Source organism: Taeniopygia guttata, chromosome 7 (assembly GCF_048771995.1).
Source record: "Taeniopygia guttata chromosome 7, bTaeGut7.mat, whole genome shotgun sequence".
Lineage (NCBI taxonomy): Eukaryota > Metazoa > Chordata > Aves > Passeriformes > Estrildidae > Taeniopygia > Taeniopygia guttata.
This window is the reverse complement of record NC_133032.1, coordinates 24,069,574-24,086,793: the sequence shown is the minus strand read 5'-3', so window position 1 is coordinate 24,086,793 and position 17,220 is coordinate 24,069,574. Positions and strand designations below refer to the sequence as shown.

Genomic DNA, 17,220 nt, shown 5'->3' with positions numbered 1-17,220 from the left:
TCTGCTCCCCGGCCGCCTCTGCTCCGCGGCCGCCTCTGCTCCCCGGCGGCCTCTGCTCCCGGCCCCCTCTGCTCCCCGGCACCTTCACCGCCGAGCGGCTTTAACTCCAACACAGAGCGATGGGGCACTGCTGACCAGGGCAGGGTGGGGCACACGCAGCCAGAGGTCACCAAGAAAGGGGTTGTACCTAAAGAGGATCTGAAAACTTGTCACAGAAAACCTTGGGACAGCTCTGCTATTAATCTGATATTAATCTGAAAGGGAACGTTTATTTCCCAGCTTTGAACAAAGACACTTGGCAGTGGCTGTTGCACTCCTCATTTATTCACGCTTAAGCACAATTCTTTTCACAGACTGCAGTAGCTGAAGAGCACGCATCTGTCAATAGACAGAATAATGCTCATTGCAGCAGGACACCACATTCCATCGGCAGAAACGGTGACAGTGAAGAGACTTTGGAATTGTCAGCTTACAGGTAAAAAGTCAAAGCAGTAAAATTTTGATATGAAGGTTTCCATTTGGCATGGAGTTCTGAAGTTAATGCCTAAAAAAGACCAAAAAAAATTACTAATAGTGAGACTAATATTTCTGTATTATATATGCAACCAAGGTATGATCCAAACCAATACAAGAGAAAACTGGCTGAACCTCTGTTCCCATAACTGACAAGCACTGCCATGACCATTCTGAATTATGCAGGACAAAACTTCCACCAGTCATGTTCTCACTGCTGCTGTGACTTACAGGAGAGCATCCCTTCTGAATTTCCTTTTCATTTTTTTTCATGCACACAAAATACAGATTCTGTGGTGATTCTATTTTTCCTGATATAGCAACTCAGAAAAAAGAGAATTTAGTATTAAAATTTGAATGCAATCTTTATTATGGTTCATATTAAGAATAAAGCTTTGATTTTGATTATAAACAGACAAGTGTTAAGCAGGCCAAGAACAGGACAGAGCTGGAAATCCAAAGCTGAATATTGATTACAAATTAATCACTTTAAGATACTGAGTAAATCACCAAAATGCTTTGATTTAAATCTTATTGAAATTCTCAGCTATTTGTAAACCAGAAGAAAACAATATTTCCTGTGAATGTAAAAGATAATGTATGCTTTCTTAGTGCAATAACTTATGCCTAAATTAATTTTATTAATATACATATATCACAAGAAACCATTAATTAATCTCAATTTGTAATCTTACTCTTTTCAATTCCTTCCATAAAACCTGCATCCCCTATTATCTACATTTTCAGAATTCTCCTCCATATGACGGAGGGGAGAAAAAAGAAAAAAAATCACGGTCTATTTACTCCTACTCACAAGCACCATGTGTTATTTTATCTAAGTAGTAACAACCTCATAAATCTCTGCCTCAAGAATTTTAAACCCCACTTCAGACAAGGGTTAAGGTACTACATTTTTAATTTATTCTGAGAAAGAAGCTACTTTTATACTTCAGTCAGTGTCTTTCTTGGCTACACATAACAACATTAGAGGACAAGGCACCTTCTTTTACCTTCATCAGCAGAATCTTTCAGCCTTTGAAATAGTTCTGAAAGGATTTTTTCTTTTCTTCATAATCTGCAAATGCAGAAGCAATAGGATCTGAGTAGAGCCTTGGTCCTTCATTGTTCACAGTGAAAGTAGCTGGGAACTTTCGGAGATCGAGACCCCTGCCCGAGAAGTAAGCCTGGAGCGTTCTGAAAAACTGAACAGACCATGGATGTGAAAATAAATAGAGCATGACCCATGGAGATTAATTATTTCTACTGACACATTAGCTGTAGTATTTATTCTTCTGTGGGATGAAATCCTCTATTCTGATCATAACCTGATACAGTGCAGGTAACCTAATTCAGACACGCCCACTCCATCCATGGCTTGTGCATCTGATGTCAGAAGAGCAGCAACTGTGTCCTGCTCATTTGTGCTCCCCACTGAACCACAGGGGCTGTGAGATAACTGCACCCTTGTAAAACAGGCACAGGCAAAGCCCTGCTGAGAGCAAACAGGACACTTCTGTGAACATTTTGGTCAGAGTCAGCAACAACGGGCAAATGAATTGAACTGTCCCCTTACAATCACTTCCAAGGAGAAATTAAAGCTTCTTAAAACACTGGGGAAATATTACAGAAAAATGATTCCTTTCCTTCACAAATTCTTTTTAAGATTGTGTAAATGTTCTCTGAGTGGTATTTTCATAGCTGTCAGATGCAGACTTATTTGTACTTCCATGAGATGAAACAACATGCAATCAGAGCACACATTGGAAAGAAAACACGGTAATCATTCCTCTTCTGTTTTATAAAACAAGTGGCTGTATAATCAAAATATTTTCTTAAAAATGAAAGCTGCTGGATGGAGATATAAGCATGTTTTATGCACTACTGTGCTCTGAGACTGTCTCTTCAGTGAAGGGGTACATCTTGACTGAGAAATGGTTATTGACCATACAAAGTGCACTGCTCCTGATTTTACATCTAATGGGCCCCTCTTGCCTTTAAATTTAGACGATAAGGAGTCTCTTAATAGAAAACAAAAAACCACACCGAACTTTAGCTTTCTTTCTTAAAACATTTCCTTACCAGGTCCCTGTTTCTGGGGTTATCAAGAGGCTTCCATTTATCTTCTGGTTGGAAAGAAGCACCCTGTGCCAATCCTCTCACAGCCAATACCATGTAGAGACCCAGGAGCAGCACTTTCCACATGCTGGAGATGAACAGAGTGTCTGTAAGAAGGGCAAACAGACATACTCCTTAAATCCTACAGAGCTGTCACTGGGAACACACAGATCATGTGAATCCAAGGAAAGTCTGCCCACTGCAGATTACATCCATGTGCTATCAACTCTTTGTTTTCATAGTCCTAAGGTACTTGGAAGAAAAAATTATTCTAAACAAGTGTTTCTCATACCAAAGCTATTTCTAGACACTGGACTCTCTTCTGAGGGACCAGTAGAATACTCAGCGCAACATATTACATTTGTAAGTTTACATTTATTACATAAAACCATTTTCAGTGGCTAATACAGCACCAGAACTCTATGTACTCCAAGGAGAATGCAAAAATATGGCCCAAGATCCAGAGAGCTCAGTTTTTAAACCTGCATTACATTTTACTACATATAATAATAAGTGCAATGGTATTTAATACAGCCTGGTCTAACATACTAGAGATCCATTTCACAACTTGACTCAGGGGGAGAAAAGGAATTCTCCCTCTCTTTAAAATAGAGCTTACCAGGGAATTTGGCTTTGGCTTGCCCCTTCTTGGTTGGTCTCCTAGTAATCTGTGAACAACCTGATCTCTGCACTTATATTTCTAGTAGAATGTAGGTGGGTGTCAATGACGTTAGCAGGAGTTCAAAAATACAGTAATGATTCCATTTCCAACCACGACATAAAGACCCTTGAGAATTTCATCCTTGATACTCTTCAGACCTGTTGCTATCGAACAGTGCAGTACACATTCCTCCCAAGCCATACTGCAGAAAATTGGTAGTAAGCATACAGGAAGTTTAAAACAATTCCCAGGAGAAATGGCACAGCTTTATCAAAATATTATTTTTAGTTAAAAGTAATTAGCCATATCTCTAGGATGGTGACTAATGATTTTCAAGCAAATGAGATACGGATCCTTCTCTTGATGCTGGAAAAAGAAAAGGAAAAGTCCAAAATCATAACATTTTAATGGAAGCATTGCTTTCCTTCCCGGATTTTATCAGCAGTTAATATCTGCCTGTCACACTAGAAACTGAGACAAGGGCTGCAACGAGGACTCTGCTAATTTACCTTGGCCTTAGTGCATAGCGTTCTTCATATCAAAGATGCTCATATTTTTTTATTTCACTGCACTCTTCTCTCTGCTATGCAGATGATACATGGTTTAATATCACATAAAATATATCCCTAAATATACATGCTAAAACTAAAAATATTTGACCATCACCTTACTCCAGAGTGTAGATGTTTATGTCTGACTAGAAGCTTTACATTTTTCTTTGGTTTAAATTTTGAAAGCAAAATAAAAATCTGCCACCACCCTTCCAGGAAGGTGATGTTTTGGACATCCAAACAACATTAGCAACACAGTAAACAAAACCCTAGCAGTGTTAGTCTCGTGACTACAGTAGTGTGTAAAAAAATCAAGATAATTTATCCAGCTTGTTTATTATTCTGCATATTTGGATTAAAAAAAAAAAATCATTAGCACAAAAAAAGAAAACCCATCAAGCCCCATCAATTAGGTTTCATAACACTCAACTTCCAGATAGTGAACTCATCAAGATCAGAGCAGTAGCACCAGAATAGCTTGAAAAAGGCAGGTCCCAGCATAAGGGAACTCTCTTTGTTGGTCTTCTAGGTAGATATTTATTTCAGCTAGAAGTAGAAATATGATCCTGTAGAGAAAATGACAGAAAGGGGAAAGACAAGATCTACAGTTTGATTTACAAGATTTACAGTTAGATTTTAGTTCCTTCTTTAGTTTTGGAAAGAGGACAAGGAAAAAAAAAAGCCAGAAGAGCTGGCTGTTTTCTTCTACCTTTTCCCCTCCTCAATTAATTTATTGCTTTGATTTCTTTACAAAGAACTGGGGATATGCAGTATATTCAGCTTGTAAAACATACTGAAGCCATCTGCAAATATGAAACAAGCTTTATTAGTGGAGGAACTCAGGCAATTTGGGTGACTGATGAAGCATGCAGATATGTAAGAGATTCAATTAGCATATATTTTCTGTGAGCTGTCTAAAGGAAAAATCCTTACACATTTGTATTGTTGCTTCCTGTGAGCTGCAGCTCTGAGAAACTATTTGAGCTAAAAAGTCTGTTTAGACCTAGAGCTCATTTTAATGTGTGGGTTGGTCTTTTTTTAGTAATTTCAATTCTTTCCTTCAGAGAAAGTCAAATATAAGCAGAACACAGTCATATTAAAACACTATTAGTATACTTACACTGACTGAATTGAATTGCATCCTCACTTTTGAGGACAGTAGCTAAGTTTAACAAATGCTGTCAAAGCTAGATGTCAGGGTGCTGCCTTTTTAATGCACCCGAATTTAAGCATTAGGTTTTCTTGATAAACATCTTCAATAAATCAAATGTTTTAAAAGTGTCTGTACTAATTATATAGCCTTTCTGGCACAGGAAGTAATGTTCATGTATGTTTGAATTAAATTGCCATGAAGATGAAAATGCTGATAGCATTGCTTGCTAAGTTCCATGCAATTCACCTCTAAAATATAATAATATAAAATATACTAGTTTAGCTGAGAACAAGTTTTATACATATGATGCTCTACATAAACTGTATGATTGAGCAAACACTTTGATTTTATTGCATTTCCCATTCAGGAAGACTAAGGTGCTGGAGTTAAGATGCTGAGCCAAGCTTCATCGTATCTATCAAACTCTCTTTCTTGCATTGAGGTGTGAAAGAAGCACCTGTTAAAGCACTGCTCCAACCACAAGGCTTTTTGTTTACTACTTTATTTTCTGCTTAGAATCCCAAGTATTACAAGTCAGAAGGAAAAGCACCAAACTGCTCCACACGAGTACCTGAGCCAAGACTAAATGCAAGCATTGCTCACAACAGTCATCAGCATTTGTACAACAGCAGTACAGGTAACACAACACTCCACAGAGCAGCACTGGCAAGTGGCACTTCTTGTGAATTACAACCATTTGTACCAATGCAAGCATGTTGGAATACCATACAAAAATATACAGAAGCAGGGGATTTGCTATACAATGTACTTAAAAGTCATGCACATTTCAGTAAAAAAAACAAACAAACAAAAAAAAAATTGAAGTACACACTGCAGCCAGGGAAACCACCAAACAAAACAAGAACATCCCAGAGTAGCTTGCAATCAAGTTGCCCTCAACTACAACAAAAAAGTATCTAAATGCAGTTTTTAAAGACAATAAGATTTCACCTTCAGCAATTACAGCATCATCTGAAAATACCTCTTCTCCAAGGTTTTCTCAGCATCTCACAAGACAGGGACTTTGCCAAAATTTATGACATATGACATGATCTATAAGAACTTAGTTATAAACATTTTTATAAGCACAATAATTTGCTATAGCATTATTCAAACATTTATAGATACAATCCTGCCAGCATCTCTAAAAACCTGTAAATATTAAGAGTAAGTTCATGTACAACATCAGATTTATGGTAGCTACATAAGAACTGAAAACAGAGGAAGAGTTAAAAACTTCTATGACAGACTGCTTGAGAAATTATAAGATTTTCCCCAAAATTACATATGTTTTCCTCAAAGTTTTAAGTCCTTTTACAACAAACAAATCCTTCCCTCCCCATTAATGACCCAAACCCAGTATTTTGGCCAACATTATTCTGTCTTTGTGCTTGAAAAAACAATAAAAGGTCAGTGGGGAATCAAGTTACACAGTTTATCTCGAGTTATCATCACACATAAAGGCCTTAAAGGTAGTTCTACCTTCTTAAGGGTTTCAGTACTAGAGTGCCAGTGGCTAGAAAATCACCAATGGCCAGGAGTGCTGAAACATCACCACAAAATAAAAAGTGAGGTGACTGGAATGAGTTTAAGCAGCAGGGAAGACACAAAGATTGTGTGTTCCATGTTGTGCTCAGCAGCAGCACTGTGGCACCCAAACTGAAGCTGGAGCTCAATGAAAGGAAATTTTTTATAATTTTGCTGTTGAGTATTGCTTCAAACCAGCTCTGTGACCAGCTGATGGGCAGTTGTTTGTGTACATGTAATAAAATATCCCCAGTAAATAAAATACCCCCAGTACAACAATAAACTCTGAGATGGCATCTCTTTCCAAGGTTCAGTGCTATGTGGTGCTAATGTGGCGGGGGGGGGGAAAGTCAGAATTTGGAGGGTTTGTTCACAACACACAAGGAATCCTCTAGAGACAAGTAAGAAAAGCCAGCAGTGGCTTTTCCTGAGCTCTTTGTATTATAAGATATACTTAAGAAATCCTTCTACTATACTAGAACAAGATTTTAAGATCTTAAGTATTTCTAGTTTTCTATAATGAGTTAGGATAAAAAAAGTGTAATTTTTTTTCTCCAAAAAGGGGAATCTATATGTGAATTTTCAGGGATTTACATGTGAATATTTATCCTAAAAAGTAAAATTTAGTATTCAGAATTTCTAGAGCCTTAACACAAACAATCAACCCTGCCTCTGTCTAGTTTTCTTCTCACACTGGTGAATATTTTGCTATTTAATGGCTTAAATACAGTATTTTGCTTAAACTAAAATTAAGAGGATTTTTTTTGAGGACTAAAGAGCAAAATGTTTAAAAATAATTAGACACACAGACTTCAAAGCTGAGACAGATATCTGCAACTAGTTTTCCTTATTTTTCTTTTGGTCACAACAGAAAGGCTTGAAAAATTCAGGTCAGCTATAGCTTTCTGACTTTGGTTGGTGTGATTCCAAACAAAAAATATGTGGTACTTGTCATAAATCTTCATTTCTCTAATTGTAAAATGGGCTCAAAATAATTTAAAGCATTTTTCCCAAAATCAAGTTTCAGTATGATCCACACAAATATTTTTGGTCAACTTCAAAAATCAAATATAAGGCTATTGAAGTCCACAGGCTACAGTTGGAGTGTATTCATTTACTGGTTTAAGGCACAGTATATATATATTTTTTTTTTTTTTTTTTCTCTAGAAAGCTACAAGTTTAAAGTCACAGTGAGGAATTTCAGTTTTGGTCTGGCACTCTAATTTTATGTGTCCTGTCTACTACCTGTAGACTTCTGTGAAGTATTCCAGCTGTCAGGTGCTGCAGCCTCAAATCCTGTTTCCAAAATCAGAGTGGAGTAGGTGGAAAATACTGAAGCCTGAATTGATCCTAAAATAGTGCACTTAGCCTTTTGTAAAAATAAACATCAACACACTTGCACATTTGATACTTAGATATACCCTGAAATTATTTAAGTTGGAGGGAAAAAGTAGTCTTGGCTGGTATTTCAACAAACAGAACGAGTCTACAGGACACAGCTGCTGCACTTCTAGGTCAGTCCCAGTTCCCACTGCTGTGGGAACATCCTGCTTGGCACTACAGAGCAGGGACCCTGCAAAGCAGACAGAGCAAGGAGGACCTGCAATGATGTGCCACAAGTAACAAATATGATGATATTCACCACCCCTGGTTTTTAGAGACAGTCAGCTCTGACACCACACAGTCCTACTTAATCCAGAGCACAAGCTGCCAGTAACTGTAGAGAGGCAATGCTTACAAGGTTTGTTTACAACACCATGAATAGCAAAATCTGTCTACATTTAAGAATGCAGACAGAAACTTTAAATCTTAAGAAAATAAAGTCAAAATATCACAGCTCACATTTTCATCCTACAAGGCACTAAGCACATATTTGAGGCAGTTATGTGCTTAGACACATGAAAAATTGAGGGCTGGGCAGATTTGCTTAAGTAAGAGCTATGGAATTTTCTCTCTAAATGCTTAAAATTCATTCTTAAAGCAGCAGTGTCTATGAATAAGACAAAGTGTATACTTTTTACTTGAGTTTGAGGATAGATGAGCTGATTAAAAGCTTTGAACACATTCTCCCATAAATAAAAATATACATCAGAAAGCATAGTCTTTACAAAAGGTTTTCAAATTTTTTAAGACTTTATGGATTCTAATATTCTAGTTTAAAGTTCTGGCTCTAAAAAGAAGGTAGAAATTGTACTTTAATAAAAAATTGGCTAGTTTTGAATTGTCCTTCATTGTCACACATTTCTTAGATGCTATACAACAACAGTTTGTAGATTTGGTGACAAAAGTATGTCTCCCCTAAAGGAACAGTGATGAAAATTTTACAGTGCTAAATGCTTACAAAAGCTATACTGATTATCTCCCAGAAAACAAAGAGATGCAGGAAGTCAAAGCTGTAAATTAAGTGAGAAGCATTTACCATTAAAACATTAAATGGATAATAAGCACTAAGAATTCAGTCTACTTTACAACTAACAATTTTCTAATAGCTTAGTGACTTAGAACAACAGCACAATTTTGTACAGACTCTACAACCACTTTCCAAAAACATCTTCATAGCTCAGCGTATTAAAGGTCAGTAAATGGCTGGTTTTGTCTCAGTATAAATATAACAAAAGTCTAAACACACTCAGCCCTGTATTGGAATAACTTGATTCAAATTAAAGTTTCTCAAATGTTTACATTTATTAATGGCTACATAACAGACTTTGTTCTGTGCTGTCAGATGGATCAGACTTATCAGATTTCAGAAGAACACTAAGCGAGTTCATCACTTGTTACTGGCACACACATGGAAAATGAGATGTATCAAACACTGACATATGGAATGCTTTTGAGGTTAAATGTCAATACAGTTTATTTTATTAATCACTGACTTTAAAGTTAGTCCAATTAGGTTATAGATGAAAAATTCACTTAGACATACCAGCAGTCTCTATGCCTTTTACAATGTATTGGTACTGCACCGCTTACAGTTTTGTCATTATTCATCTATTTGTTTTGAAACATAGCAAATTAATATTAAGGAATGATTTGCTACATAAATTAGCTTACTCAAAACCAAAATCAGGGCAGAACTCTAAATGTCGGAAATAATATTAACTTAAATTCCAGTTACTGCAGGTTTCTTGGAAATAAAACATACAAAGAAATTTCCCATCAAAACCCCCAAACCAATCCTTGTTCAACAGGATGCTGAAATGTGACCCACTGCAACTTTTAAACCACAACTAAGAAGATTAGCTTTGGACAACACTAATTTACTCAGTTCCAAGGTACACTTGGTAATTCCAATGAAGATGTGAATTTTTCCTTATCAGACACATAGAGACTTTCTATGAAGTGTTAGCTACACATGTCATTGCAGCATGATGAGACTGTGAGGAACGCGTTTGATGACATCAAGCAGAAAAGACTATAGACTTCCAGAGTAATTTCAGGGTATAAAGCTATGACCAAAAACTTCTCAATAAATCTCTCCCTGTCAAAGAAAGTTTCTGCTGTTCCAAAAGTTAGTGGCATTTAGTATTTTAAGTTCTTACCCTGTTTCCTCATTGTTTCTGATAGCTTATTTAAAAAGTTATATTAGATCCACATAAATAGTTCTTATTTTGAATGCATCCTGAGGTCTAAATCCTTGCAATTTGTACCCTGATCTCCTCCCACATAGTCTAGATAATCTAAAATTTGAAGAATAAAGTGGAATTGTAACGTAATTAAAAGTAGTAAGAGACATTATAATGTATTTGCCAAAAGCTGTTTTATAAATGCAGCCCACTCATAATAAAGGATATTTCAGTAATATTTACATCTCCTTATATATGCAACTAACAGTATATATATATATATTGGGTTATCCTACGTTTCTGCTGGAATGATAACAGTGGCAGAACTACACATTCACCTAACAGAAGCTTCTTGTCCAAAAGTAACAACAAACAAGCATTGTATTTTACCTGAAAAACCATCTCAGACTGTTAGAAAATCTAGTTTTTTTCAGAATGACAAGTAGGATAATTCATCTTCTCTTAGAACGGGATGAATTCTAAGACTGTTCCAATCCTATTACCATCCATTTATTGTATGGCAAATCTAACTGGGATTAGACTCCTGATCTGCCAAACAGCTGAAGTTGTCCAGTCCAGGATCACTGCATGATCCAGACACACATCCTGACAACAGTTTAAATCCATTTAATGGCACACAAGGCATTTCAATTCCAAATAGGAGTTGGACTTCCCCTCCTGTCCCCAGTAAAGCTAAACAATCTCTGAGAAAAGGGAGCGTTGAGGGAGATGTGAAAAACTCTTGTCATCTGGGATCTCAGACTCAGGATTATACCTATTCCTACCTCCAACTTGAAAATCAGGTAGGAAAATACACAAGATACCGGAACCCAATTTATGAAGAGTGCTAACAATCATCAATAGAACTCCAGCCAAAAAAAAAAAAAAAAAAAAAAAAAGAAAAAAAAAATTGGTATTATCCTATGCTGCTGTAATTCAGTAGGTTTCACTTTATGGCATATTTTGAAAGCTATCAAATATACAAATATTGAGTCTGTTTCATTTCCAACAGTTCCAACAAATGGATTTATGCAGAAAGAGCCTGTTAAGGTGGGAAAACAACATCAAAAGTAAAATAGAGTAATAAGCCAAATGGACCACGAAAGTCAAGGAAAACTATCTTCCACAGAAATCAAATCCTCCGTATTTCACAGCCCTTTGCCAGCCCTAAAGCAGTTCTGCCACCATCTTTCATTCACAGCCATTTGCAAGTACAACAACTCTGTTCTTCTATGTCTGAACAGCAATTTCTCATTTAACCAACTCCTGCATTTAGCTACAAGTACATTAAGTCACACAAATCATCTTATATACATATACTGTAGCATACATTTGATTAGAAAATATCAAGATATAATCTATTCAAATAACTTTTCTGATTTACAAACACTATATATAATCTAACTTTCTGTTTTGAAAAGGTTAAGACTAGAATACCAGCACATAGATTACTGATAACAGTGACAGTGGTTTGGCTAACTACAATAGCCTTACTCAGTTACAGCACTTTTAATGATTTACTAATAAGTTGAACTGCTGGCATGGATATAAGCAAACAAAACACACGTGGCTTTCTTCATGTTTGTCCTTCATTTTGGAAAGTCACTGTGTGAATTAAGTCTTTCCAGCCAGCTCAAAGGAGTTGACCCTAACAACACACTGGAAATAACTGAGGCACTTTAGGCAAGATTATTAAGATATGATGGAATTAGTGGGTCAGGCTGGCTGTACTACTGTAACAAGAGTATACTTGATTGACTGTGAGCAGCAGATTTCCTCTTGGTATTCCTATAAGATGATTGAGCTAGTCTAGTATTTCCAGATGAAGGTAACAGGTATCTCAGACATAGCAGAGACAGCTAACACAGAAGCAAGTAGTAAGCTCATCCCTACACAGAATCAATACATCATTTCAACCTAAGGACTGCTGAGATTTCTTCTGTTGGCAAAACACATGCCCAGGGGACAGAATTCCTTACACATAGCTATTGTAGGCTTTACTATAAATGGCAGTCACTGTAGCATCTAGGCACTAAGATAAAATTTATACAGAGCTAATAATTACGGTCAGTATTTCCCACTATTACTGAGTTTGCCCACATGCAGAAGGTAGCACTGTATGGCAGGACAGGAGATTGCAGGGTTGTAACTATTCCGTATTCATTTATGTATTGGCATTTATTAGGAGATGGTTGAGTCTCTGTTTACAATAGGAAAAAAGCCTGCCTTGTCTACTTAGAAAGAGTGCAGCAGCTGCACTGTTAACTCACACCATATCTCAACGTTTGGTAGCTTCTACATATGGACAAAGTCCAAGGATTAATTTCAAAATTCCAGATAAAACTGACAATGTTTTAAAACAACATTACAGCAAATTGTTTATGAATCTGCTGGTATCCTTCCTGAATAGAAAGCTACATAGAATACTGTTGTCTTCTCACTCTCACAAAAAGTAAAATATGTAAGACTAATCTCACAAATGTTCCACTCACACTGATTGAACAAATAATTTGATAGAAATAACAGTTCTATATAAGCAGTACATTCTAGTTTGTCTGGACACAAATGTGGCAGCTTTTGAATTTAACATAAAATAATTCAAAGTATACTTGGCTGTGTGGTTTTTGTGATAGTCACAGTGTGCTTGAAATGCATTGAGTTTTAACCAGCATACTTCAGACCTGCAAGAGATGCAAGTTCAGAACACAGACACTGCATGGCACAGTGAGTAAAAAATGTCTGTTTTCACAAAGCAGTACAGTGAAATACCAAAGTGTCTACAAGGCAGAGTATTGAGATGTTGCACTGGTATGAGTCATGTGCTTATACACAGTTAAATCACTCCAAATCACTCCATTTTCAGAGACATGAAATAAACACCAGGAAGTTTTCTAAGCAACATGAATAAAACCATGAATTTTCTGTAAAGTATTCACAGTTCTGTCCTCTTTCCCACATAATGTAAACTACTGATCATATTAATTTAGGCATTTCTGTGTTGCAATTTTTCCCATCTCCAGTGTTAAGTTTCTAGGGTGCATTGTCCTATATAGAATGAACATTACACAAAACAGCACAGCACATGTAGAAGAAGAGAAAAGGTTACAAAGTGTGGGACTCTGTATAGATGCATTCGTCCAAAGGCCAGCATTGCAACAGACAAAGGGAGTGGAACTTTGACTGCAATCTTCAAGAGTTTACTGTAAGAATAGAAAGAAGAAAAATCATCATTTTGTAGCCACATATGCAGAAAGCATGCAAATGCCATATTTTGTTTTCCTTTGAAAAGTAATTTATATTTCAAGGCTTTGTTAATCTTTAAAACTGAACAACTAGGTCTAATATGCCATAAAAATTGATGCATAAGGAAATTATTCAAAAAGGTTAATGACATTACAAATATTAATTTAGAAATTTGTTCTCTGTAACATAGGAAGACTGAATGGCTTAGATCCCTTGAGATAACAGGTACTGATCAAGAGGATAAATGACATTCATTATTGTTGTCATTCATGAGGCACTGACTAGTTTCATATCTCAACAAGAAATATTCTGTCAGCAAAACCAAGTTCTCAGAACTTCTTAATCCAGTAGAAAACACATTATATTTCTACTCCCATAAAGGAAGCTACAAGAACATAACTATAAAACTGTAGAATTCCCTTTTCTTTGTACTTGTCTGACAATAATTGCTCAATGTATTTGAATTCTGTGCTTGAAAGGATTCAATGAATCATGAGTTAAAAAGTCACATTTCAATAAATTGTTATGCAGCCAATTGCTTAGACAGCATATACTTAATTTATTTCCATGTGGCAAATACAGGGGATTTTTTTCCTCTGAACTGAAATAGAGGAACTTTGCACACATTTTAGCTCATCTTTGAGACTTAACCATATGAACCCCTGTAGAGGCTGAACAATTGCAGCATAAATTAAGTTTTACCACACAAATGATTATTCACAAAGAAGCAGGAAAGCAAAACTAGAGATTGGGCTACAGTACCTTGATTTCACTTCACAAGTACTTGAATTCATTAGAATTTCTAAGATGCATACGAGGATAATAGCTGTGGATCTACAGGGATCAGGATCAAGTCTAACACTGTACCTGCAAAGAAATGGTTTAAAAAGCACATCACTTCTAAACTAGGCTGCCAAATAATATCCATGTGCTGATGACAAAAAAATATACATGAAATCTATATGGCATCCCTGCCTGATTTTAAACCCCTTCTGAAACATTACTTTCTTAAACATATCACCAATTTACTTAACATCTATTTACACCACAATAAAAAACAGACAGGATAGAGAAAACAATAATAATTAACAGAAGTCTTTAAAACTGTAAGGTAACTAATAATGTAAAGAATCAAACATTTATAATTTTTATTATATTCAAAGGTTCCAGTAACTTTCTTCCACCTTAGTGTCAATTTAAGAATTTACCTGAGATTTTTTAACCAATAAATTAAAGATGGCAAGTTGAGCAGCACAATCCATGTGAATAAATTAAGGACTGTAATGTGCATCTTAAGACTGTTAACAGCTTCAGCAAGTGTTTTGCTGTTGGAAGGAGACTGTGTTGCTTCTGGAATGCTGTCCACTGAATGCTGAGCTTTGACTGTGTGTGTACTGGAGTTCTGTGAAGCTTCTTTTGAGTGGCCTGAATCCTGGAAAAGAAAGACAGAAGTCACAAAAACGTGCACAGGCTTGTAAGAACCCACGCTGGGGAAAGAGGAGGGGATAAATATCCTAACAGTATCACACCAGCTGTGATTTAGGAAGAAAATCTGCAATTTATGCCTCAAAAAGCCACCAAAAGCAAAGTCCAATTTTCAAGTATCTAAATTTAACCAGAAATTTCTCATACACTAATAGTTTATATATCTATGGAAGAAAAGAATGGAGACTGTAGGTGCCCTGACACCAAAGAAATGAAAAGGAGTTCCTGGAAGAGGGAAGAACAAAATAAAAGGAGTAACAAAGCATGGGGGTGAAAAATCACAGTTGATCATTCACAGGAAAGATATAGGAAGTAATGCAACTGGGAGTAAAATATTACCTATAGGAATAAATAGCAAAGATTAACAAATGAGTTGGCAGATAATAACTTCCAGTTACAGAAAAAAACCCATAAATGAAACAAAATATTATACAGTGATGAAAGGAGAGGATTTCAACTAAACACCCAAAAAATCCACTCCAAGAAACCCAAAGAAAACTTTCAACAACTTTTTGTGTCAGACTTTGTTCTATGCTTGTAAAAAAAAAAAGCAGGTAGTTATCATACGCTGTTATCCACACCTGCTTACATCTTTGATCCTATACTTTCAAGTAACCCAGAAAATAAAATTCACACTGCTGCAGTCTCAGTCCATATTCATCTAATACATTCTATTTGTCATCTCTGGACTAAAAAAACCTTGAACTGCACATGCTGCCTCTCTAGAAAAAGCAATTTTACCTGCAGTATAGATTATTACCTAGATTTCTTTTTTAAGATAAGCCATGCCAAATACGAATAATAAGCCATAATACCAAAATTTAGACAAATGCTGTTAATCTGTGTGTACTCAAGAGTTCCCTTCTTAGATGACAAGTTCACATTACAGAAACTCTGAACAGCAGCCATGTGTGATGGAGCAGGCTGCTCATGGCCTGGCTGCTCTTTCACACCACACATGCAGCAAGTGAACTACAGCTACCCAGTCACTGCAACACAACCTAGGAGTATCAAGGCAGAAGTTTGCCAGACAATTTTTGGCCACAGTTTGGAACAGAAGCAGGAAAGGGACTCACCCTGTTGTGCATGTTTTGCTCTGCTCTTACAGTTACATGCAGTTTTATAACCTGTAAGACAAGCAGTTGGTTTGTTTAAGTAAGGATTCTTCACACAAAAGCTGTAGTACAGGAGAAGAAATTGAGGAGTCCTTACTCTTCAAAGGAATGATCAGTCTTTGTTTTTATAATATTGCCTAGTTATAAGTTAAAATTTTCAATTATCTGCATTGTTGTAGTGGGCATGTGGGAGACCATACATTTCTTTGTGAGAAGTATTAACAAAAGAAGAAAAATTCTACAAGATTATGACACTGATAAATTAGAAATATCTATTTCAAGCATGAGAATAATAACTTTCTTTTATGTATGAAAAAGGGTAATTTGGATTTTTACTTTTAACTTGGGGTTAATTAAAAGCACCTAAAATTTTCAATTCAGTTACAAATACAAAATGTTTAGCATTTCAGTACCTTGAACAAGTATTGAAGATAAATAATGAGTACAGCAAATGCACCACAAGTGGTCCAGCTAATCAAAGCAAGAGATACCATCCCACAGAGTCTGCTGGGTGTAATCAACTTATCTTTCTGAAGTTCAGTAGGTCTAAAAAAAAAAATCCAGAAACAAAACTCCTGTTGTACTTCTTCCCAGACATCAATTTCTGCGTGCTTTCAAACACAGATATCTAAAATCATGTATAAATTCAATCTGCCCAGAATTCAATCTTGCCCAAGCATTCACACAGAAGCAAACAGAACCAAAAAAAAACCAAACTGTCTGGGTCAGAGTCATTTAGAAGAGCATAATTATACAGAATCATGTTGTTTTACCTAATCAGAGTTAACCATAATGAAGAGAAGAGTCTCAGAGATGTAGAGAAAAATACTCCACTCCAGTAGGCAATGCCTGTCCCAAAAAGAAATAGAATCAGGGACACAAGGGGGAACCATGCATCCTGCCTACTCAGTACAGCAGCATCCACCTCTGGTAGTGACAGTGATTCCCATATCTCTCTAAACCAGTTAAACCTGCCAAAAACATGAAAGCAGTATTATTTATCACTTCCAATTGCTCTTACAGTTAGATATCTATCATCTATTCCTTCTATTACAGTCTTTCAAGCAAAATAACAGACAGGTGTTTATAGTGACTACAAATAAAATAATATTATTCCCCAGCAACAGTTTTACTGTAACTTCTGCTTTGGAAACTGCTTTAGACAAATAAATGATGCAAACTCACCCCTGCAGAAACACAACAATGCTTATAAGAGGTTCTACTTTGTAGGGCTTTGCTGCCCTAACTAGTTCGAGGGAGAAGTCTGAGCACTGGCCTAGGATCAAGAACA

At 36.3% G+C, this 17,220-nt stretch overlaps 2 protein-coding genes and 1 long non-coding RNA gene across 4 annotated transcripts in view; 1 reads left to right on the top strand and 2 right to left on the bottom strand.

Moving 5' to 3' along the window:
- Positions 1–302: 302 nt before the first annotated feature.
- C7H2orf66 (chromosome 7 C2orf66 homolog) lies at positions 303–4,408 on the bottom strand. 2 transcript variants are annotated; one of them, XM_041717436.2, is made up of 4 exons: positions 4,271–4,408; positions 2,593–2,735; positions 1,524–1,715; positions 303–544 (listed from the first exon to the last, which is right to left on the bottom strand). In XM_041717436.2, exons 1-3 carry the CDS (start codon positions 4,287–4,289, stop codon positions 1,542–1,544), a joined length of 336 nt encoding a protein of 111 aa, XP_041573370.1. In that variant the 5' UTR covers positions 4,290–4,408; the 3' UTR covers positions 303–544; positions 1,524–1,541. The 2 variants fall into 2 exon arrangements, with proteins under 2 accessions (XP_041573370.1, XP_072788520.1); XM_072932419.1 differs by lacking the exon at positions 4,271–4,408 and adding an exon at positions 3,248–3,387.
- LOC140684583 (uncharacterized) lies at positions 342–5,812 on the top strand. The gene is made up of 2 exons (XR_012057027.1): positions 342–475; positions 5,361–5,812. It is a non-coding gene; the product is annotated as an uncharacterized lncRNA (long non-coding RNA).
- The window catches only part of PGAP1 (post-GPI attachment to proteins inositol deacylase 1), a 34,602-nt gene continuing 22,861 nt past the window's right edge, over positions 5,480–17,220 (bottom strand). Inside the window, 7 exon segments of the mRNA XM_030277795.4 lie at positions 5,480–13,286; positions 14,092–14,196; positions 14,538–14,761; positions 15,891–15,941; positions 16,343–16,475; positions 16,703–16,900; positions 17,115–17,205. Coding sequence (XP_030133655.4) covers positions 13,148–13,286; positions 14,092–14,196; positions 14,538–14,761; positions 15,891–15,941; positions 16,343–16,475; positions 16,703–16,900; positions 17,115–17,205 — 941 coding nt within the window. The 3' untranslated portion in view covers positions 5,480–13,147.

Bases quoted from the DNA above. Each gene is read 5' to 3' on its own strand.
- C7H2orf66 (XM_041717436.2), bottom strand. The intron at 1,716-2,592 runs GTAAGGAAATGT...TGGTCTGTTCAG, and splicing joins ACCCCAGAAACAGGGACCTG to TTTTTCAGAACGCTCCAGGC.